Below are 26362 nucleotides of genomic sequence, written 5' to 3' on the forward strand. Positions count from 1 at the left end.
GACAATGTGAGTGTCAACAATGCTTTCCGTCGTCGACTGCGGAAATTCACGCACAAACGAAAATACACCTTTACTTCAACTCAGAATTCATCTAATTTAATTCAACTCATCTCCAGTACCTTAGCTAGGCTTAAAATACTTCTAGAAAGTCGCTTTTGTAAAATACTAAATAATAAATAAATAATTACCATACCTTCAGTATTCATGCCTTCAGATGTACCGTACTGGCAAAGAGTTGAGCATGCAGATTCCAGCACTCTCCATTCCTTTCTCATACATATAGGCCAATGTATGTCAACTCTCAAATCTTGCGATTGATATATCAATATCAATTTTTATAATTTAGTTTATCGATTTTAAATTCAGCGAATTACGCCAGGCCCTCACAAACACAGGCTTTTGCCTACATGTGAGTCTCTCATAACGTAAGGGTATATATAAATGTACTGTAACTGTACTGTATTATTTGTAAATTGTGAGAATAAAATTTGATTTGATTTGATTTGATTTTGCCTATTTCTTATACCATTTGCAAGTAGACCGAACGAAAATAGTCAGATTTCAATTTTCCAAAATAAGAATTATTGATCAACTTTATTAAAATCTTCTTCTTCATCTTCTTTTTCTATTGAATTCTTCTTCACTTCAAGGATTGGGTCTATTGATTATTAACCTTATTAGAATTAATTAATATATTATGCAATTGGACGAGCGTTAGCGAGCTCTTACTTTCGACTGAAGGCCAAAGTCGTTGTCTGTTTATTTGTATGTTCCACAATAAATTTTGAAAGAATTGAACAATCAAATTTTGAACACTGAGTGCCGTTTGAACAAGAGCCGGTTTAGCCTTCTCTAATTGGTTTTCGTTAAATTAACAACGATTAAAATCTAACCGGCTTTTGTGCAAACAGGTCATACTCTTCGAACCTTTTTACAGGTCAAGTTGAACAACAAAATTGACTCACTCCTTTGTTTTTTCAAGATATGAAAATATCATTGAGAGTGCATAAGAAAAAATATCGGGGACCGAGCTTCGCTCTGGAGTACAAAAGCATAACAAATTTATTACTAAAGAAGAAATTATAATAATATTCATAGTTCATACAGAAATGTTCTATCTAATCACAGTGAATTGAGATTAATTCCCAGAGGAATGCAAAAATTTCCCTCATGTAGGCCCGGTTGCACAAAAGCCGGTTAAACTTTAATCCTGATTAATTTCACGTGAACCAAATCAGAGAAGACCATTTCAAAAAAAAAAAATGGTTCTATTGGAATTAATCAGGATTAAAAATAAACCGGCTTTTTCCAACCGGCACTAAGTAAGTACCTGATTGAATGATTACAAAACTTCAACATTTGAGTCATATTTTTATTTATAAGTAGACTTGAGATGCCCGTGAACACTAGCGTCATGTGATGAATTTTCATAACGGCAAGGAAAGTTGTGTGAGTGCGCCACACCATATTTTTTATCACACAGACTGTCCTTTATGCGCTGACACATGATTTCAGCTGATTAAAATTCAACTTATAATAATAACAACTAATATTCTGAAGCTGCGTTTACACTGAAGTTATTTACAAAATGTTTATTTGTCCGTCCTTATAGATTCTATTAAATTGAACATAACTTATCATACTCATGATGAGCAAATGTGTTTGTCAAGTTCCGTTCAATCTATAGGTGCGTACAGATATATGCGCCGCGAACATGAGCAATTCACTTTTAATCAGCTGATTATATCTGTATTTTTACAGAAACGGTAAGATACAGATATAAAAAGCTTGGCATCAGCTGATTAAAAGTGAATTGCTCATGTTCGCGGCGCGTAAATCTGTACGCACCTTAATAGAATCTACAAGGACAGAAAAATTAACATTTTGGTGTGAATAACTGTGGTGTGAACGCAGCTTTAAGATCATTGAAATGCTTTGAAATATCGATGTGCCGGTTTGGTCATTAATTTTCTCTTGAAATTCTTCATCAAAATCATGTATCACATGACCACGTTTCCATTCGAAAAAATGAATTTGGATTCAAAATTATGCCGGATTCGAAAGAAAGTTGGATTCATTGGACTGTTCCAAGATGGCGGATATAATCACAAGTTGTGGATTTCAAAGATCAATACAACAGTTCATGAGCGAGTTCTCTAACCCAGAGGGTCACTATTTTTTCTATAATACACTGCCAATTATTGATAGAGAAGTATACCCCATATACCTTACTGAGAAGTCAATCAACATTGAAATATCCAATGCAGATGAAATACAATGTAGATAAAATATTTTCGAAATATACGTGAAAATTTATCCTACTAGTAGTTCTGTGAACAGTAGACCTCATGCAGTATTCTCATCCACAAGTACCTGATTGAAACTACAGTAACTGTATTACCCACAGTATGGCCATTGACTGTCACGCTTCTGATTGGTTAACTCGGTCACATGGTACAAATCCGCCATTAAGATTCCAAACAAACTTTCAAGTCCTATCTTATAGCATTAGACATTTGGAACTTATCAATTATTTTACCGATTGGAAACATATTATGAACTTAAGATGAGTTTCATATATCATTTTCGAAAAGAAATGAATTATACTTTAATATAGACAAAAAAGGTTACTTTAAAAAACACTAATAAAGCTTAAGACATCAATTTTCCTTCCCTCGGACTCCTCACAGACCACTTCTAGAGTTTTCGCGGACAACTTAATGGGAATCAGTGATCTATTTTAATATGCAAAAAGATAAATTTCAATTTTGTGTATTTCCTCATCTAATTTATTGGATCGAACTTCAAATTCAAATTCAAATTCAAATTTTATTCAATCCAATTCACAATATTTACAAATCATGAGAAAAAAATAATACAGCTTAACAATATTAGAGTAATAAGTTAATAATTTATAAAGTACATAAAAGTCTAATTTATTAAACAATAACATCAGACAAGAATTCGAACATGCTAAACCAGGACTAATTTGTGAATTTGGATAGAAAAATACTGCTTGCTGAGAGTACAAAACTCTACGTCTGCGAGCAGGAATGAATATCTGATAATTTATGAATTTATAGAGAAGTAGAAAAATATAAAAAGAAGAAAGAAAGAAAAATCAGCAACCAATCACTCACACATTCACACTAACCATGCTCACTTTCCAATTCCAGCTCATTTAGCCAATGCATAGCCACCATTATCAGAGTATTTTAACTAAGAAACCACATTGAATAAGGTCTCTAGATAATCAGGCATAAGACCTCTAAGCCATCCAAGAACTTTTGTTTTAAAAACAAGTCGATTTTGTGTTCTCTTAATTTCAAGAGGAATATTGTTGAATAACTTAGGGCCGAGAAATACAAACGATTTCTGGAAACAAGTGGTATGCGATTTAGGAAGTCTTAGTGAATCAGATGTCACTCTCCTAGTTTGATAACTAGGAACATCCCTGAACAACGCATGACCACAGTTTCCAGACATAACATAAAACACATACAATACCTTGAAAACAAAGATATATCTGAGAGGCAAGCATCTGAAACTCTGAAAGATAGGAAGAGAATGTTCATATCTACCCTCCTTCTTGATGGCACGAACTATGGATTTTTGTATAGTTATTAAGGGCTTCAAGTGACTAATGTAAGTGGAGCCCCAACAATTTATACCGTAGCTGATTTTTGAATCGACAAGTGCAAAATATAGCTGCCTCAGGACACTCATAGGGAGAAATTTATTCAAAAAGTAGAACTACTTCAGTATTAACAGCAGATGACTTTTTATATTAGTAATATGATGAGACCAAGTGAGCTTTTCGTCAACAATCACACCCAAATATTTCAATGAGTCGGTTTGACCAACCACCTCACAGTCACAGTCATCACTCGCACAGCTACCATGGAACTTCAGTGCAGAAGGCAATGTCCATGATGTTGACAGTGTAAACAGCATGTATTTTGTCTTTGAAAGATTGAGCTGAATCTTATTGTGTCTAAACCAGAGCAACAGCTTGTTCAAATCATCCTGCATTAATCTTACCAAATTGGGGCCATCCAGATCACAATATGCCAATGCAGTGTCATCTGCAAAAGAACTTCAAATAATCCAATTTCAAAATTTTTTTGTGGCTCAATTGAATATAACATTTTATGAAATATTTAACCATGATTAAGTGCTGATTAAAGACGTCTTGACTTCTCTGATTTATTCTCTTCAGTACTGAGTACCCTACCCATAACATGTTCAATTGGTCAATAGCTACTGATATATGAATTTCGAGTTGCATTACCACGAGCAGTGGTTTTTTAGCACATTAGAAATATCAATAAATATGAACAATAATGGTTATTTGTGTTATTTTTCAATAGCTTACATGTTTATTAAATTCATCAAGTTGTACTATGGCTGGAACAATTGGCTCTTCCACAGTTTATATTCATTGTTGTGCTTAACAATATTTTCATCAGACTTATTGGCTGAATAAAACAAACTATTTAAATGTTATAGAATCTATTGTGATGAGAATTTCATCATGCTTCTAGAAATAGATATGAGAACTTCATTATTTTTTGTCAATGGAACAAAATGTATTACAATATCATGACACATTTCAAAATATTTATGGCATTTCATTTTTGGAAATTCATCTTTCAGGTTACGTTACCTCCCTTTCATTTTTACTCGCTATTATGTACAATTTACTATTTCAAGCTCCAAAACTATATTGGGAATATAGAAAAAACATGAGATAAATTATATCGACGTTAATAATCACAAAAATATACTTTAATAAGTAAAACCAAGCGATTTTACTTATAAGCTCCATTGTAAAATTCAAATATTTGGAATCTTCATGGCGGCGGCGGGAAAAAAATTCCAATGGCCATTATACTGTGGGTAATATAGTTACTGTAATTGAAACTATAGACCTTATGGAAATACAGCAATAAGACTGGCTTCTCCACACATCTGTGTAATCACTTGTCAGCTGATTTATCTATATATATAAAAGCGAAATGGCACTCACTCACTGACTGACTGACTGACTGACTGACTCACTCACTCACTCACTCGCATAACTAAAAATCTACCGGACCAAAAACGTTTAAATTTGGTAGGTATGTTCAGTTGGCCCTTTAGAGGCGCACTAAGAAATCTTTTGGCAATATTTTAACTCTAAGGGTAGTTTTTAAGGGTTTAAAGTTCGTCTTTTAGCATGTATATTTTTCTTCTCCCAATCTCTTAATTATAATTGAAATTTCCATATCATATGTTACTATAGAACTATAATCTAGATAGAGTACCTCTTCGAAACAGTTGTTAACTGGCAACTAAATTAATAATTTTGTCAGGTTGGCATTAAGTTGAGTTGACTTTGTTAGGTTGGCACCAAGTTGAAGATTTAAATGCATTTATCACGGAAAAATTGATTGGGCACTGCTACTTCAATCCTGGGAATATTATATTTCTAGCCGTCAGGCTCGCTTCGCTCGCCATATCCGTTTAGCCAGACGTTTAGTCTGGACCCCCGACTGGATTGTCCTTACATATGATAAAAATGCCCAAATGAAAAATGCAGGCGAGCGAAGCGAGCCTGCTGATCTCATCCTTGGACGAACCAGTCGGGGGTCCAGGGGGCGGAGCCCCCTGGCTAGACGGATATGGCGAGCGAAGCGAGCCTGACGGCTAGTGATGAATAATTCTATAGTCTGATTTCTACTCTCATATTGGCGTATGAAGGAGGCTCCTTTTTCCTTTTATATTATCCTTGAAATGCAAAATTTCCAAAAACCCTGTATATATATACGTCGACGCGCAATTGAAGAAGGAACATACCTGTCAAATTTCATGAAAATCTATTATCGCGTTTCGCCGTAAATGCGCAACATAATTATAAACATTTAAACATTAAGAGAAATGCCAAACCGTCGACTTGAATCTTAGACCTCACTTCGCTCGGTCAATAATGAAGCTTTTTCCAACTTATTTGAATGAAGATTTTTCTCTTCATCCTTGTCCATTCGAACAGTTTATGTAGCCTAGTTTCTAGGTGACCCTTATCTTTTCCTTTATTGTTTGTTAAAAATGAAATATTAAGAAATAGAGAAACACCCATAAATCTGTACAGTAGCCTATACACCCTGTTGACGAACTCCCTACCAATACTCTAGGCTCTAGTGCATTTTTCCTGGGTAAAATCCATATCTTGATATCATATTTAAATTGTCCGGAAGTCTTCATTTAACTTAATCACACAGCGGCTATTTTAATTTTTTCAACAATTTTTTTTCCAAATAATGGTTAAACATACGAAATTGGAACTTTGCACAATCATTTTTAACATCTAGAAAAAACTAAAAAAGATTATGATAATTTTTCAAATCGATAAAACAAAATTGCGGCCATTAAAAATGTTGTTTCTCAATTAACTCTGAAACGGATGGTTTTACAAAAACTTTACAATAATAACTTTTTTTAGAGTTATTTGAGAAACAAAATTTTTAATGACCATCCTTTTTTCCATGAATTTGGAAAATTATCATAATTTTTTCAGCTTTGTCTAGTTGTTATAAATGATTGTGCAAAGTTTCAATTTCGTATATTTAACCATTATTTAGAAAAAAAATTATAAGTGAAAAAAGTAAAATGGCCACTGTGTGAGTAACTAAAGCTTCCCGGACAATTTAGATATGTATTTTACTCAGGAAAAATGCCCTAGAGTATTGGTAGGGATTTTGTAAACACCCTGTATAAAATGAATGTCTGTTTGTGTGTTCCATATACACTTGAAAACTACTTGACAGAACGGCATTAAACTTTGAGAATATGTTGTGTGAATATTGGGGATGGTATCTAACCAGAAATTTTAATAGGGGGGCTAATAACAATTATTAATCCATTTTACAGACCTATGTTTTCGAAATTTTCGGCCGAGCGGCTACCGAACGGAAAGATGATCATGATTCAAGATTGAAATAAGTAAACTCTTCATTTGTAGAGCTTTAATCAAATAAAATTGAACATGACTTTCTACTAGTAACGGATCAACAACATTTGATATTTATGAATGAATCAATGACAACGAAAACATATGGTTTATCATATCATTCTACCCGGCTAGATTTTCGTGTTATCTTAGGGGCAAGATGACGGAGCGACACAGTAGACTCTTGTCCATCAGGGCGACGAATGTGAGCATACTCTGGGTTTGCCTCAATCAATTCAACTTCTTCTACTGATGAATCTTGCTTTGAATTTCGGTTCATTTTCTTCAGCCAAACTGGTCCTGGGCTCATTAGCCAAGATGGTAGTGACTGTCCATTTGTTGAGGATCTCATGTGTAGGAACATTCGTTCATGAGGGGTGCAATTTGTTGTAGTACACAAAAGAGATCGAATAGAGTGAAGTGCATCAGGCAACACTTCCTCCCATCGATTTGAATCAAGTCCTCGTGATCTTAGAGCTAGTGTTATTGCTTTCCATATAATTCCATTATATCGCTCTACTTGACCATTCCCTCTCGGATTGTAAGGCGTTGATCTACTAGTTGCTATCCCTTTTGAGCCAAGAAAGCTCTTCAACTCAGTTGACATGAAGGATGTTCCTCTGTCTGTGTGAATATAGCTTGGAAGGCCAAACATTGATATTAATGAGACCAGGCAATTTATGACTGTTCTCGCAGTCATGTCTGGACAAGGAAATACAAAAGGGAATCTTAAGTACTCATCAACCATCACCAGTAGGTATTTATTTCTTGTTTTTGATTGTACGGGTCCTTTGAAGTCCATATTAATTCGTTCAAAAGGTTTTGTTGCCTTTATGAGATTTCCTTTTGTCTTCATATACTGTGGTTTTATTTCAGAGCAAATTGCACAATTGGAGCAAATTTTCCTTACATCATCTACAGTATAGGGGAGATTTTTCATTCTGAGCCAGTGGTAGAAACGAGTTACACCAGGGTGACAAAGTTCATCATGGTATTTTGCCAAAGCTGAGTTCAATGTTGAACAACCAGCTGTAATACATATACGAGAGAGTGCATCAGCTGGTGCATTTTATTTTCCAGGTCTGTAGACTATGTTGAATTTGTATTCAGATAATTCTAGGCGCCACCTTTGTATCTTTTCATTTTTTATTTTTCTATTGTGTTGAGTGCCAAACATGAATGTGACTGATTTTTGGTCAGTGATCAAAGTGAATTGTTTTCGTAGTAAATAGTGTCTCCATTTTCTTATAGACTCCACAATGGCATAGGCTTCTTTCTCAACAGCTGAATGCCTGGTTTCACTTTGGGACAAAGTTCGTGAGAAAAAGGCTACTGGTCGAGAATTTTGTGATAATGTTGCACCAATTGCAAAATCTGATGCATCTGTCTCAATTATGAATGGTACATTTTCATCAACAAAGAGCAGTACCGCGGAAGCAATTTCATTTTTCAACAATTCCAAAGTTTCCATCTGATCTTGAGATAGAGGGAATTTCTGTATGTGGACAAGGGGGTGAATCTTTTGAGAAAAGTTTTTAATCCATCGGGAGTAATGAGCCAGTAATCCATGAGTCGTTTCATTTCTTTAGCATTTCTTGGGGGTGGAAAGTTCATGAGTGGTGCAAGGCGTTCTGGGTCAGGTTCAATTTCTCCATGTTTTATCTCATACCCAAGGAACTTCAATGATTTTTTTGAAAATTTACATTTTTCTTCATTTATAGTCAAGCCATACAATTCAATTACTTGTTGAAATTTCTTAAGATTTCTGTCATGTTCTTCTTGATCTGAACCGCAAATGACAACATCATCCAAATAGGCAAAGCAGTCGTTCAAATTCTCTCTTTCTATAAGTCCGTTTATTGTACGTTGGAAGGCAGCTACTCCATTGGTTACTCCGAATGGTATTCGTTTGAACTGATAAAGTTTTCGGCCTACTTCAAAGGCAGTGTAATGTCGTTCATTCTCAAGAATCGGTATTTGATGGTAAGCTGACTTGAAATCTACAGTACTAAAAATGTTGTACTTGGCAATTGTGTTTACAAGATCTTCGATCAATGGGAGAGGGTATGCGTCTAAATTTGTGAATTTATTAATAGTCTGTGAATAGTCTATGACCATTCGTTTCTTCTGTCCATTGGTTACAATGAAAGGCTGGGCACGCCAACTGGACTGGCTTTCCTCAATTATTCCTTCTGTAAGGAGGCGATTGACCTCATTCTTCATGAATTCATAGTCATCTTGTGGGTGTCTTCTGGATCGGGTAGTTATTGGGTGGCAATCGGGAGTCAAGTCATTGAAAAGGGAACATGGTTTTATCATGGCCTCCACCAAGAGGCAATCTTTCAAGGGTGGTGTGGTTGTAGAATTATTATCTATTACAAGAGGCTGTTTATTACCATTGAATGCTAAACTTATTGTAGAGTGATTCATCAAAAAATCGTGACCAAGTATCACATTGCAACAGCATTCTTTTAATACCAAGAGTTTAATATTGTTGTATTCATTTCCTTTGTACACAATATTGCTATAAACACATGCTTTTGTAGCGGTGTTATGTTGAACAGATGCAAATCTTATAAAACAAAAATCTGATGCAGTTTTAAATTTATTTGTTTTTGCAAATTTTTCATCAATAAAACTGGCAACACTACCGGTATCAATAAGAGCTGGTGTATTTATTCCATTCACCGAAACAATAATTGTAGCTTTAGAAAGATTACTGGCTATACCAGCTGCAGTAATAGTTGACGTAGTTAGTTTTTCTTTGAGCGTTTTACTTTTACACACATGGGAAAAGTGTCCAATTCGGGAACATTTATGACAAGTCTTTCCTATTGCAGGACATTCTTGAGAATATGAGTGTTTTTTATATCCGCAACGTTGGCATTGAACGGATTTCTCTACAATTGCCTGTCGATTTTGGGTTACAGCATTAACATCTGAGAAAGATTCACTCAAGCTTATGTTTTTATTTTCTTCAATAGAGTTTGTATAACAAGTACTTTTAAAGGAGTCAGCATATGCTTTTGCGGATTCAAGAACACGTGCTTGGGAAACGGTTTCTTGTAGACTCAAATCTCCTTGTTGAAAAAGTTTCTCTTTAATTTCAATAGAACATAACCCTGAAACAAGAGCATCTCTAATATGTTCGTTTTTGTTTTCTTCGGCTGACACTCTAGTGATAGATATTACTACCAATTGATTGGGATGAATATGTTTCCGGAATAATAAATGCTGCATGACTGAGCACATATGAAGTCCGCATTGAGATGTAAATGGAAATATTGATTGTCAGATAAATTTCATGATTCATCAAGTGTGACATGAGATACATTGACTTCTTGGTAGTACGAAGTTCGCCGGGCAGGCTAGTTTTCAATAAATGTTCAAAAATAATAATCGAAAATGATAGATGAATAAATTGAAAGAGATACTTTGATAAATAACACTTTAATATTTTATATTTTGTTAATAAATAACTGTGAGTACCTTAGCTGCATGACTTTTAATTTTTGAGTTATCAGCCTTAGTGATTATGAATACTCACATATTTGCATCAGACTAATTTATTTCAATATTTTTTCAATTATTCAAGAAATTGAAGAATATTTCTTTCAATTTTCATGCAGACAATGCATAATCAGAATTCAGAAGAGAATAATATGAGAATATGGACAGCAGAATCACTTTATGTTTCTCATAACTTGTCATTATTGATTCGCCATCTTGATTCCTCTATCTTTATTTATGAACAGTACAATGATATTTTGAATTTCATCTCATTATAAAGGCGTAAAATTCGCAAAACACCCATCGAAGGTTTTTTCTAATGCTATTTTTTTGATTTAGTAGGTTAATTATTTTCCTATAATATGATAGAGATGATCAAATTATTATTCTCTTATTACATTTCTATGCTAAAGAATGATAGTTATTATCGTTGAGAATTTTTACATCTCAGAACTTAATGAACTGCACTGAAATATGAGCATGTTTTTCTATTAATGATTTATCTTTTCTAATTATTTATTTAAAAATATGATTGAAGAATGTTTCTCAACTGGAATTTCTCAACTAATGAACCAACAAATCTTAAATGTTTTTTCTTTATTATTATTAGTTGAAAAATAAGTTTCTGTCTCCAATAACTCCTACCTAACAATCATGATCTTATAAAACAATAATATATTCCCTTGTGTTCTCTGGATGAAAAACGATAGATGTAATATATTATATAATAAATCATTAGTGCTTTCTTGTGAAGATGAAAATAATAAATAAATAAATAAAATAAGTAGTAACCAACAGTAATATATAGTAGTTTAAAACATGAGTTTTGTGACGAATTAATTTGATTTCCATTCCAAAATTATGATAATTTCTTAAGCTGCGTTCACACCGGAGTTAATAACACAAGTTTTTAACATTTTTGTTATCAACTGATGTTGATTAATGTTAATTGATGTTGATTACAAAAGTCGATAACATCATGTTGAGTTGCGTTTACACCGGAGTTGATAACATGAGTTATTAATAAAAAGTTGTCGACTTGGCTGAATCGACGAAAAATTCTCTTGACAAAAGTTTATAACTCGTGTTTTTTACAGAAAATTCCTTGTTATTATAGTATATGATTATTTTCAAATTTACTACAGTTACTAACTATTGAATTTCTTGAAGTTATTTATGTGATTACTGATCACTAGCCAATCCTGATCAACGATTATGAACTATATAATTTTTTCACAAGAAAAAACCAAATAAATTACAATAAGAGCTCTTGTGAAAAAAAGAAAAAACAGAAACACTCCAAAACTAATTCTTCAAGTACATTAATTTGCACAATATCACTGCTCGTAAAATAGAAAATAAAACTGAAGTTTAAATTCTCATAAGACTTAACTAGATGATCAGATTAGAATTTTGATGAGAACATAATACTGTAGGATAAAAAATAAAACGTTCCCAATCATAATAATTGCGATAAATAAAAATATTAACTTGTAGGTAAAAGCTACAAGCACGGTAAGTTAGTACTGAGAAAAAAAATATGTTTTGTGGAATTAAAAGGTATTATTTTCGAAAATTTGGTGGAAGATATTGTTAAATCACTATACTTCATTCCGTTGGACATTTCTGAGTCTAATAATAATTTTTCATATCATAAAAAAAAGTGGGCCTGTCCGGGATTTGAACCCGGGACCTCTCGCACCCGAAGCGAGAATCATACCCCTAGACCAACAGGCCATAAGATCAGAGGCCGCGAGATATCTTACTTGAAACCAGTCTACAAATACTCTCCTTTCTCCAATACGAAGTACTTCTGTTCAATTTACTTTACTGTTGATAATAATAAATTATGTTCAATAATGATTATTTCGACTTATTGGGCACAGTTTTTGGGCCCCACTACAACTATAACTATCCACTGTACCTGTAATACAGTACAAAGTTCTTCAATAGATAGCTCTAGTGCTTATAGCTGAATTCACGTAAATCTGTCAGTATTGTTTGAATGAAAAGTATTGAGTTCACTCACCGATTAGTCAAGACAAGACTAGTCACGTTTAGTCACAATACTTCGCATTGCTGCTTATGACGCAACACACACTGATTAGTCATTGCAATTAGACATGACTCCATAAGCAACTACGTAAAGTATTGTGACTAAACGTGACTAGTCTTGTCTTGACTAATCGGTGTGTGACCAACCATATAGCAAATGCTGACTGTTCAAAGTGAATCTCACTAAAGTGATTTGGACTGGTTTAACAAGCTTGTATTTATTGTAGGACTACCGTATGTAATTCACAAGTAGGCTACATGTTAATTTGCAGGGAAAACCCGATCCAAATTCAAATTGATGCGTTTCAGTTTTGTACCTTGAACACAATTTTTCATTTCTGCATTCAACTTTTCATTTTTTTAAACTTTTTTGTTTAAACAAACTGAAATTGAATAAAATAAATTATAAAATTATTATTATAAACAAAATTTATTTAGGCTAGGCCTATTCAATACAAATGATGTAGGCTATTAAGAACAGCCTAACATATTGTATTTAATTGAGTATTATTCCTGTAGGCTGTAATCTTCTAATAATAATATTAAGGAAACTGATAGCCTATATTATATTGCACACAGGCGATTCAAGAAGAAAAATTTATTATAATAAATGAATATCAAAATAAATTATTTATTATGAAACAATTGATTGTTGAGGGATTTTCTAAGCAAATTCCAAAATCTTAAGAAAATTGTAAATTAAACTGATTAATTTAACAATTCAACCAATTATCACCTGCACACTGTAGACTAAACGGCTCTCTGATTGTCTGAAATACCGTATGAATATAAAGGAATTTGGGGGTTTCCACATGGAGAGAATATTAATCTGAAGAACTCCAAAGTGCCTATCTATTAGCTATTATCAGGGTCAATAACAACTTATGATATTATTCATTGAACGATATTATTTTATTTCAAAAGGATGCTCGATCGACATTCCTCAGACCTACACTTACCAAGTGAAAGTAATATTTGCAAAGTAATACATTTTGCAACTGGTTTCAATGAACTTTATAAAATACTAAAAATGTAAGGTTATTTTCTAGCATATTCGATGAGAAAATGAGGAATTCCTGAAAATGTCCAGTGTGGGTGGGTATTATTATTATTATATCAATAATTGATAAATCGATAAGGTTTTATGAGTAGAGTTAACTCAAAGATTCAAATTGAATAAACACTTCTTAGCCTTAGAAAGTTGAAGCTACCAATTGAAAATCAGCTTTTCAAATTTAATCAGACACATTCTCTAATCTCTGCATCAATAGAATCGATGAGCAGATCATCAGAAAACCATCCAAGTGATTAACCATCAAATATGATCAAGACTAATCAGCATTTGAAACTTAATCATGTTTAATTGGTGACATTGACATTTGATGCAGCTCCGCCACCAATAAAGAGAACTATGCTGGATTCGCCTTTGAGGCAGTGAATTGGGCCCAGGGACCCAAAAGTCCTAAACCCGGCACTGCCCAGAACATCAGTAGCCTTCACCTTGATACAAAAATGTTGAACGCCGATTAAACAACATTAAATTTTCCAGAACCGGCTTGACAATAGCGAATTTTCTCATCATCTCAGCAGCCCACTCTTTCTTTTCAATCAAGTCCTCCCAACTGTAACTTATCTACCTATTCAACTATGCCCACTGCGAACGAAAAACTCTCGTATGGTACAGTCCATTCCATTGAATATGAATCCTCTTCTCCCTTTTCACCTGCAAGGAACCGAATCTGTTCTCAAGTCGCTTGTTAATGGAGTCTCTTCTTTTCAAAGTTTTCCAACCAGAAATCCCGTTGTGACACTTTCATGCTCGAAGAGGCCTCACCGATCACCATTCACTTTTCAGCTACTTAGCCTCTCCAACTGAATATTCAAGGAGGCTGAAAACTCAAATCCTAAACAAAATTCTTCTCTATGGCCTCATTCAGCACTTAAGATTTCAGAATTATCTAAACAACAGAGAATTGTTTACAGGTTCCTTGTCAAAGAAAACCGAAAGCAAAATCTTTGGATGTGTTGTAAAAGGAAATATACATAATAATAATTATTATGCTCCCAATTTTCTCAATACTATAATTGTCTTGTATACTTTTAATAATAAACAGTCAACAACCTTGGGTATTTAACCTTCATCATTCATAGTGTAACTGAAAAAATGAAGTCAATTTTCCAATATTTCTGCAAGTGTCTAAGGAAATAACCGTGCAAAATCGAGCGCAGAGCTGTTAACTCTCATCAAATGAAGCATCTACTCGATAATGAATGTATGGAAGCATTAAACATTGCACTGGCGACAAGTCTGTAACGTTAACTGGTGAAAACAATAAATGCTACAAGTGTTTTCCAATCTAGTTGAGGGTGAGGGTTACGACTTTAGAAAAAAAACTCGTTTCAAAATGAATATTTCACGGGTTAATAAGAGTAATTAGCATGAAAATTGAACGAGAACGAAGTATCCAATTAGTGACGATGTGCTTCAACAGAAATTTCAAATAAGCAGGATTGACCATGCTTTTTCAATCTATCATCATAATACTAGACAAGCCGTTGAAATAGCTTGGGATTGTATAACAAAATTCAGATTGTATCAAAGCGATTTAAAAATTATAGACTTTTTAAAAATGTTGTATTGAAATGGCTGAATTCAAGAGGTTTGGTTTAGCACTCTATTCCTGGGCATAATCCATATCATGTTACCTACATCTTTCCGAAAAGTCAAGATGTTTATACATGAGATTATTTCAGACTTTTTAATTAGAAATTTTCAGACTATGTTGATCATTCTTTCGTATTATCGCTTATATAAGTTGAGAATCATTCGCCAGCTACTCCTTTTGGAAGGGTGACCGCTTGAGCCAACTCCTCTGAATATGATTCATGAGTTGTAGAATCGCTTCCCGGTGGTTCGGAACCCACCTAAAACTGTAAGTTTATCTCTCATTATTATTCATCCCATTACCCACGCACAAGTCATGTGACCCAAGCTCATGTGGCCATCACCCTGAGCAAAAAAATTTAATTAATTACGTAATTTTTCAATTAATTTATTCAATTAATTTGGATTTTCGTCTCATAATAGTTTGAAAAAAATTTAAACAACGAGAGATGACTATCATGTTATCAATTTCAATGATTGCTGTTCTACTGAAAAAGCTTTGAATTTATAGATTCAAACACAAATTACAGACAAATACTGTACATTTTCAGCTCGAAACATGTGCTTCCATCTCTTTCCAAATAAACGATTTCCAGAGAGAATGTGAGAATAGTTTTATAAGGTGGAAAAGCACTGCTGCTCTATTTCAGCAAGTTTAATAACAATAATGGGTAAAGACAGTTAAAAACATGTTCACTTCACTTGAATTGAACCTTTCAATAATATCATGTTATCAAACGTGAAACTTTTGAAATATGAAATAAAAAGTTTGCTTGAATTGGTTCATAAAACCGATTCCTGCCAAAATATGAAGATTCCAGCTCCATGACTACTGTTAGATTACGTTAGATTACGTTATTATAATATTAGCATTGTTTTGACAGTAACAACATTAGCAATAGAATTATAGATGAGAGTGAGTGAGACATTCTTATATTGAAGAGTGAGGAGTGAGTCTGATTGAAACTGGTCCGTTTACAGGTGGATTTAACACGGAATCTCAAAAGGCTCACAAACAAACACGCAAACACAGCGTTCCATCTGATCCGTATACCAGTCTTCTCTAGTCCCAGCTCTTTGGGAAGATTTATTTAACATTTTATGCTGTGAAAACATCAAATATTTTTAAACCACTTAGCTTGTGAGACCATTATCATGGACTGAGAGGAGAGGTACAGTTGTCGCCTTGTTTGTACAGGGCCTCTTACTTATTATTCCTACGAGTGTGTATTCAGCATCTCCTTCCCCATGTGGCTGGATACAGCAAGCACCAGGCCCAGGCCCAGGCCCAGCTCCACTCGAATTCTTGTGACACTTTCTATGCCACCAACTCCATACAAACAGAACTTAATTCTTCACCAATCAATGCTTAGGATGGATTCACTTGCAATTACAATTGCATACGCAACTTTATTGTGATGATAGCAATGTACCAAAGATCAATTGTTTGAAAGTTATGTATCATAATATGTTCATTGAGTAGAAGGAATAGATAGGTATAATCTGTGAAATAGAGTTATACAATCACATTTTATATTCTATTTATATGAAGAATTGGAGTTGTTATGAGATGTATTCTTCTACTTCTCTTAGTTACCACTTCTCTCCATATTTATCTACAGTCTGTGAAATCTTGTTAGCCAGTTAATCATGTTAACAATAATACATAATAATATTTCATATTCACAGACAACATAATAGGCGATGGTCCAACACTATTCTTTCCAGTTAAATGTGTTATTTTGCTCTTGCACTTGGGTACTATCATGTAAGCTTATAGAACTTCTATTATCTTTCTAAAAAAATACATCAAAATGGTGTTTCTTGATCAATATATTGTGAAAAACCGGCAAATCCTTTCGTTATCTCATAGTATCAAAATATGGATGTCATAATGATATTCTATCCATATAATCTCATTAGTTTTGATGATGCTTCCTGTGAAATTGTGATCATTTTCTTGCATCTTGGATAAGGGCATTCATCAGGTAATTGAATTAGAAAAATCAAGGAGAAAATCCTGTACTAAATCCCTTCTTTTCAGTAAAGAAGAATAACCATAACGTTTTATCTATTTTATTATATTTGAGAACCAAATTTATGTTCTTCCATACAGTGGTATTGATGCCATATACATTCTATTCAGAACATGCACCCTGAGAGCACCCAAATTCCACCTATTGATTTTTTGAAGAATTTTCACTAATTTATCCTATTCCACATTCCTGAATAATTGTCATATTATAGTTAAGTGCATCGATTTCCATCTATTGATACTCAATTTATGGGGAAAATGAGTAGCCTTCTCCAATTCTATTCATTCCCAACAGGCTGTACAAGAGTTTCATAATTTGTGGTTTTCCACGCAGCAATTCTCTGAATCTCTCTTTTCTATTCCAGGGCAGTCAGTACTCAAATGCTAATGGATCCCACCCTTATATGTAAGAAGACGAGGAGACTGAAAGGAAAAGTGGCAGAGATTTGTCGGAACGAGCCGGCCCTGCTGAAGGAGATCTCTCGCGGAATACAACTTGGCACGCGCGAGTGTCAGTTCCAGTTCAGAGATCGTCGCTGGAATTGCACCACGGCACGCAGAAGCATCAGAAAAGTTTTGCTAAGAGGTACAAAATTCTTCCTCACTTCTACTTACAGATCACCCGGAATGTCAGGAATAAAGTGCATGGATACTTTACATTTGTCGTTAATTTTTCATTAAAAAACTACTGTATTCCTAAAACGAAAAGGTTCTGGCAGTAAATTAAAACTCCCAAAACTTGTATTGCTCTTGTGTCTAAATTCAAAACTCCATAAGTACTCCTCCAAGAAAGATTTTTGCTCTTGTACCAAAATTCAAAACTCTTTCAACTTATTTTATAAGAAAGATGTTCAATTCAGAACTATTCTGAGAAACCAAAAGAGTTCGGCAGGAATCTTTAACATCCCAGAATATTCCTCTATCTTTAGTATTATTGTTTTCAACAATATATATTCAAAATTCAAATCTAATCTTCTATTTCTAGGTAATGAATTTCATATGTCTTGATTTTTCATATAATAGAGTATAAATCAATCGTATAACAGAGTTCTGTTTGTTGAGCAATCATCTTCTTGATTAAACCAATGTACAATTTCCTTCCTTATAACATCTTGAAAATTCACTTCCTTGATGTTTCAGTTTTGATCCCCTTCCAAGTTAATCACCTTGAAACACACCATTGTGATCACAAAACATTAACCTCGATGTCTGTATTCCATTATTATATATAACATATCATACTTACATGGAACATGTACTTGGATTAATCAGTAAGTATCTTAAAGATAAGAGACCATCTTAGTTGAAAATCTGGTTGGAAATGTGGATGTAATTCAAACAAACGATAGTTGAATCAAGGTATGCACTGCTTATCCATTTAGAGTCGATTATCGATATCGAACATAGAAAGAAATTGGCCATATTTTGTGTATTGGAATATGGGCTTTAAGTACACTCAACGATAAATTTCCCATTTTCCGTCAGAATTTGACTTATGATGCATGATTTTTGACCGCCTTGACGAGCCGAGAAGAATGAAGTGTAGTACGATGAAATCTGAGCATTGTGTCACAAGTTATAAGAGTTTGAAATTTTGATCCTTGAGGTGTCCTTAAGCGCGCCTCTCCACTAGGAAATACTGAAATGAAGTGCTTCTAACGAGTGATTCTTATAGAACATAATCTCATGAACTTATGTCATTGTGCGAAATATCAATGTGAGGAAAATGTAGTTGGTGATGATGGTTGAAGCTGAAAATTAGGTGTTTTTCACAATACAAGGAGCATTGTTGTCAGGTGTACCTGGAAATCTATATGAGATAGAGCGCTCTACCAGATCTCAGATTGTAGAACACAAAAATACGCCCAGAGGGATTTTGAATAAGACATCTAATTGGTAACAATCGGAAGATATTGTTGATCAAAAACTTAAATTCATCAAAATTGATTTTTTCTTCAAATTTCACTCATTTTTGAAAAATCATAACTCAGTACTCATTGGAGATAGAGAGTTCCGAATAATCTCATTTTATTCAGAATCATATCATCTAGAAAAAAGGCAGGAACAAATTTTTCTGTCCGATTACGAGATTTGGCAGAAATAGGTGAAAACTGGAAAATGAGCTGAAAATACGCGGTTTTTGGGCCACCCTGTATCTAGCACAAGGAAATTTTGCATGAAGAAATTGGTTCTGGACTTCTCTTAGGTACCCAAATAATATATTGAAAAATCGAAACTAGAATATAGATTGCATGCACACCCCCTTTTTTATGTCTATTGACTGGACTATTATAGAACAGTTTCATGACGGAAAAAAGAAGTTCAGTAGCTTAACAGCTATGGATCAAGTTCTACACTATGTTATTGTACATTATCATATGGACGAGACAGTTACTCAATTTCAATAACTAAAAAAAAGTATTTGTCAATAATTCTCTCAAATAGTAATAGAGCACTAGTAAGAAAAAAAAACAAACAAAATATATATTCCTTGAAGTACCTAATCATCTATACAGTAAATATATAACATAAAACGGATAAATAAATGAACCTCTGTCACTAATAACATTTTTAACAGTTGAGTCGAAATAAATTATTATTATTGTTAAAAAAAAATCAGGTGACAAAATAAAGACAAAAGTTAAATCTAGTAATAAAATACCACGTTTGGTGAAATTAAAGGAAAAATAATATTAATTCAAGATTTACGCAGAAAAACAAAAACTTAATAAACTTCAAGTGGAATCACAAACAGTGAAGTGTCTTGAAATGGTGAGAAAAGAAGAGCAACGAGAAATGTTTGATAGTCTAGAGGATTAGTTGGTCTCAAGAATATTTTTTCAATGTAAATCGTACATAATCCTCTCCTCAATTTAATTCCTGAACTTTCTGCCACCGCTTATATATTTTCTATGAATTTAGTTAGAATTGAGTTTATCAGCCTCTGAGAAACGTAAATAAATTGGTTTATTGGTTCATTCCCAAACAAATGAGAATGGATTATACAGCTTCACAATAGCTATAAATATTTTATTTAAATTTAACAAATTTAATTCCTTATGGAATATTAACTTTTGAATAATTTATAAATCTTTGTATTAATTTTTTGAAGATCAAACCCCATGGATCCACGCATGCTATGATTCCATTTTGGGATTTCAATAGAGCCCAATCTGCTTGATCTGTCGAGAACACCATCCAATAAAATACCAGAATTAGATTATCTTAGAAGTAACAATCAATATCAATCTCGATTCCATTCAAGTTGGCTTATGGTGAGCCTAGGTTGGATGTGCTGTTAACAGATACTAACTACAAAAACAAACAGCTCCTGCCTTGGCTTACAGCATCGGAAAGACGGCTTACATTATCACCAGGAATCTGGCATTCATCAATCAAAAAGATTTCGTTATTTTCAGGCATCTGGATTCTACTACTTGGAAATTTGTACGTGTTTACCTTCCGGATTCATCCACTATTTCTTTTTTCTCAATCAACATGCTCCTGTGACTCTTTTCCTATGACAGAATTCTGTCTCACAGCGTTAAAATTCTCAATTATTGTAAAATCGGAAATAAAAGAAATCCATGAATTAAGTTTGATCGGGACCGTTCGATTTAATTCTTGATTATGAATCAAGTTGGCTCTCGCAGAGCACTCAAGGATTATTTACATTGCCCCCTATGGTGAGCAGCTTATGTTTTGGAAGTGAGCAGCAAATCGTGAAAGTGTTCAAATTTAGAAACTGGGTTGATTAATGCAACACAATAAAAATGAATGAAGACAGGTAAAATTATCATCATTTTCCAGTTCAACATTTGTGATATGAATATAATAATTATATGTTTATAAATCTCAGTATCATTGAGTAACAGAGGTGCAAATATTTTTCAGTGTAATTCCATCTGGACATATGTGACTAACAATGAAAGCATTGTAGATTTGAGTATTTTTTAAACATTAACTGATCACTGGTTTTATTTTTTTGGATTGCTCATAACAATGAGTGGATATGAGATACACTGAGAGTCACTCATTAGTTCTCTCACTCTCTCAGTTCTCTTCTTTTCCCTTCAACTCTTTCTCTCCATCACTCTTTTTCTCTCTCGCACACTATCTTATTCTCTGCTCTCTCCTCTCTCTGAAAATTTCTTTATATCAGTTATTCATTTGAAGTTCAGATTCTCTTTCAGATATTTCTTTCAATTTCTATAATTTTTATTCTGTTATTCATAGCATATTTGTATGGAATGTGAAGGGTTGTGTGGCAGAGATGACCTGGAGTCCTCACTCCACCCTTAATGGAAGGAAATACAATCAATCGTTCGAAGGACGCAAAGAGAAGAAAGACAAAGAAGGATTTTCATCCTTTAGAGGGGGACAAGTAACATTGTGAAGCTGCGCGTGCACTAGGTTGGTGGGGCGGCGCGACGCGCAGGAGAGCGGAAAATGGAAGGTCCGTGCACTAGGTCGGTGGGGCGGCGCGACGCGCAGGAGAGCGGAAAATGGAAGGTCCGTGAACTAGGTCGGAGGGCGGCGCGACGCGACGCGACGCGGCGCCGTTTTGGACTAGTTAGTCGTGACGTAGACTTGTCAATTGCGATTTGAATTAAGACTATTAATTAAATAATTATAAAAGAAGATTATGAAAAATATTAATAGAAAGACAATTAATTAAATAGTTGTTGAAGTTAGAATTCTAATTTGAAAATGAAAACTATATTTACTTACTCTGTCGCTTCAACATCTTAAATATATGCTTATATGAATCCAAATTCATGATACATTATTTCGATACAGAGTTTCAAAAGAAAATAAATGGCAGAAACCTCACATTTATATATGAAGCCATATCATTTTGTAGATGTAAAAGTTGTGAACTATGCACTATAATGGATTATAACTCGCTCAAGACCTGTTGTATTGTAATCTTTGAAACCCGCAACTTTCAATAATACAGAGTTGATGAAAATTCTGAAAACAGCTGAATACTTCTCTTACAAGAATAATATTCAACAGTAGGTGTTATTGGGGATCCTATTTGTAATGAAAAATTACTCTTCAAATATTAACTTACTCTATCGCTTCAACATCTTAAATATACTCATATAAATCCAAATTCATGATACATTATTTCGATACAGTGTTTCAAAAGGAAATAGATGACAGAAACCTCACATTGATATCTGTGGCTTGATGCAAAAACTACCAATGTCAGTTTTTTTCAAAAATTAGTTTAAAACATCACTAATATTGATTATTGACGTGACAACGTCTTATAAATTGGTTTGCCGGGGAGACACTTCAAGAAACTGCGTTACGTTCCCACGTTATGCGCTCACAATGAGAGCGAGTGAGAGCGTTCGTTTCGGTTCACGGTCGTCTGGAGAGAGCACGAATAGGAGCAGTGGCGAGCAATGCCGCACCAACCCGAAGGCATTCACCTGGAGAGAGAGTGAAACGGAGCAGTCATCCTGCGCCGGCGCCGCAAGCAATCTCCTGCGACTGCGCCACTAATTCAAAATGTCAAGTCAATGGTTGTCTCTCTTGCTCTTAGGTGGGCGCGGGCTAACCATGCCCGAGTGGAAGGGACGCGTGCCTCTCACTCACTCTCATTGTGAGTTATTTTCATCCTTCTTCCTACTATAGGAATGAATATTCACATTAAAATTATTTTACCACTCAAAGTCGTTGTCACGTAAAACTTTCGCTCATATACCGACTTTACAGGCAACCATGCAATTTTTTTTCAGTTCCAGAAGTGCCAATGTCTGTAACATATTTGAAATTTGGGTAGATATAAAAATCCCTAGCTGAAGTACTAATAGGTCTGAGTAAAGTAACTGGCTAATATCGCCAAAGAGATAACATAAAAATTAGATAGCATCAGCTTGTCCTGGCTAAACGGTACAATAGCCTAAAAGGAATTGAAATAATTTTTTGCTAATAAATATTATTATATAAAAATTTGAAGATTGAGGTTAGGTATAAACATTCAGTGATCGGCGACCTAACAATCGACCGAGCCATGCAAAGTAGAATCTGACCAAACCCCTTGGCAGAGATCTATTGCGGCAAAACGGTATGCAATTTGGAAGAACAAAAGGTCACGTGGCTAACTATTAGGATGCATGAAATAAATAGTAATATATAGAAAATTAACTAGCATGTAGAGGGCATACTTAAAAAACCTAATAAAAATAATTAAATGTATCCAGGAAATAGGAGGTTACCAAGCGCATGAATACTGAAACAATTTGCATGCACCAATCACATAATGGCAGTTAATAGGCGGCAATAGTATGCCAATTCAAAAATATTTATATATATTTCTATAAATGATCAGAATTTATGTAAAATTGTTATATAGTCTATGTTATGGATATGGCCCGAAGGCAAAGAAATTATTAAACATACAACATAAGTAATAATTTAATATTTTAGTACGGTCTATTTGAACCTTAAATGGCGGAGGACTAGGATATTCAAATTTTATGTAAATTTGAAAGTCGGAAGTAAGAATTGTAAAATTGAGAAAGGAGAACCATCACTCACCAAGTGAGTGAGAAATATTGAATTAGTGATGGGCGCCCTCAGTGCTTCGAAATTACCTAATAATCAAAGCTAGCTCGTCGAAAGGGTTTTCTTATAAATTAAGAATTTAATAAAAAATACTTGCGCAAGTAAATATAGTATTAAAGGTATTTTATTAGAGGAGTAATGAGTCAGTACATTTCAGAAAATTCTAATAAATCAAAGAAGTATAAAATCTAGGCTATTAATGCATATTCATATGATCTTTAATTTTGCAATATAATTTGCGATAGTTTGTTGTAGCTCTGATTCACTAGATGAATTGCTCTACTTATTCCATCAGGTGCCGAATCTTGCACCCTGAGATAAATATATATTCATTACAAAGAAATCTACTAGATACTAGAGAATTTTAATATATATATTTGGATTATTAGTTGCCAGTTTATCAAGTTGATCTTAAGGAACCTATTTTTAATAGAATTGTCCAAGTTGACAAGTATTAGCAAGCTTATATTGCAGCTACATACAAAGGATGCATATGATTAAAAGATAAAAGCACATGGTAACGTTTCGTGCTATAAATTTAGAGTATAATGTTTAGCCTGTGATATTTTACTGATTTCAATTATTGTTCTATTTTTATATTATATATTTTTATCGCTCTTTATATTTTTGCCCTGATCTATTTTTGCAATATTTGTTAATATATGTATCAAATTGTTTATGGTGTGCAATTTATTTTAATTCCTCAACACTATAGGATAAGTACCATATATATATATATATATATTTATTTTTTAATGAATTACAAGAATTATAGGGGAAGCTCATACCTGGGCCTATAAAGATTTTTATGAGACTGTATCCTATTAAAAAACCACGACCTAATTTTTATAATTATATCAAAATATTTCATGCTCTACCGACTGATGCCAAGCAGGAGGCTAATCGTTATTTAAATATAAATAATAACGTCATAGAAACATGGCGCCTGACGTGGGACTGATGATGAGAGCTGAGCTCATTAAATAATAATTTGAAATTAAGTCAAGACCCATATTGAGGATAATAATTAAAGACAAGTCTAGTCATATTAAAATTTGTCGTGGATGGATAATGAAACTATAGATATGAGTATTGAGGAAAACAGGCGAATTAAAACTTTGTATTACTTTTTGGGGAATCAATAGCTTTAAATAAAGAGAAATTATATGTTTTAAAGAAAATTTTATATTATTGTTATTGTAAAAAATATATTTTATAGAGAGAGATTATATTTTATAAGCCTAAACTGCTATTACTTTCTAGTCAAGAATATATTATGTATAAGCCGGTTGGAAAATAAGTCACAGTCTGTAAACTAGTCAGGAATCAATATTCAATATCGGGGCGCTAGAGCATTATAAAAAACTTAAGTATAAATACCTTATTTTTGGATATCCAAACACTTTGCACATAACTGTTTCACTGTAAGTCCCGGTTTGTGTCTCTTTTTTAAGCATTTTTGCATATTATTCATCACTTTTTTAATTAGCATTTATCATATTTGACACAATGAATCACACTCCCGCAAACTCTGAAGTTTCATATATGTACGGCGGTTGCACAGATCCCACTTTGTCGACTCCCAGCACATCAAACCCCACCATGGTAGATGCCAATACGCCACAAGAAAGGGAACCAGGAAGTGTCGGGTCGATAGTCTTCGATCCACAAGGTCTGCAACCTCTATCATCCACTCGAATCGACGCCGCTGACATACCATTGAATCAACGGATAGCAGAGATCAATTTCGAAGGGGGCGAGGAGCAGCCTGCAGAACCCGCATCTCCAGAGGCCGAGTCACATCTGAGCAAACAAAGTATATTTTCAGTCACAGAGCTAGATCCATTTAAAAGGGTAATAATGGAACAAACTAGCAGTATGTTCAATATTATGTTACAAAACACAATGGATAACATGATGCAGGAGATTAAAAAAGAGAATGCGGCAATAAAAGAGGCAAATAAGCAAACAGTGGAACAGGGCATGAAAGAGACAGCAGGCGCTATACAATCAGTAGAACGACGGTTAGATACTATTGAGAGTAAAGTAGAGAATCATAGAGAAGAATTAAAAGCAATGATAAATCTACAGAAAGAAAGTCAGGATAAAGTTATGGCAGGATTATCGGGAAGGTTGGATATGGTTACCTGTGAACTAAACGAAAGGATAGATAACCTAACCACACAAATCACTACACCTATTCAGGATTTAACAACTAACATTAAGGCCGATTGCTATCAAGAAATCAACAAACAAATTACCGTTGCCAATCAAAATTTAACAACTACAGTTGATAAAAATATTAACAGTATTAAAGATATACAAAATAAACAGATTAACATGTCCACAAAAATGAACCAACTGCAAGGTAGTAACAATCAAAACACAGAAACCTGTAAGGCTTTAAACGGAACTCTACTAATTCAAAAATCCACTCTGACTCAATTAGATCAAGAAATAAATGCTAATAAAATTACACATAATAGTCAATGGCAGATGGCACAGGAAAACATAACAGCATTAGAAA

At 33.8% G+C, this 26362-nt stretch overlaps 1 protein-coding gene and 1 non-coding gene across 3 annotated transcripts in view; one reads left to right on the forward strand and one right to left on the reverse strand.

The window, feature by feature from the left end:
* The window catches only part of LOC111056936 (protein Wnt-6), a 57078-nt gene that overhangs the window by 12685 nt on the left and 18031 nt on the right, over positions 1-26362 (forward strand). For both annotated transcript variants that reach the window (XM_039423532.1, XM_039423530.1), the window contains exon 2: positions 17619-17839. In XM_039423532.1, the coding sequence (XP_039279466.1) occupies positions 17619-17839 (221 nt within the window). The remainder of the gene's footprint in view (positions 1-17618; positions 17840-26362) is intronic.
* On the reverse strand, positions 12164-12235 carry Trnap-cgg. The gene has a single exon. It is a non-coding gene; the product is annotated as a tRNA-Pro (tRNA).

The sequence above is a fragment of the Nilaparvata lugens genome, chromosome 3 (genome assembly GCF_014356525.2).
Source record: "Nilaparvata lugens isolate BPH chromosome 3, ASM1435652v1, whole genome shotgun sequence".
Classification (NCBI taxonomy): domain Eukaryota; kingdom Metazoa; phylum Arthropoda; class Insecta; order Hemiptera; family Delphacidae; genus Nilaparvata; species Nilaparvata lugens.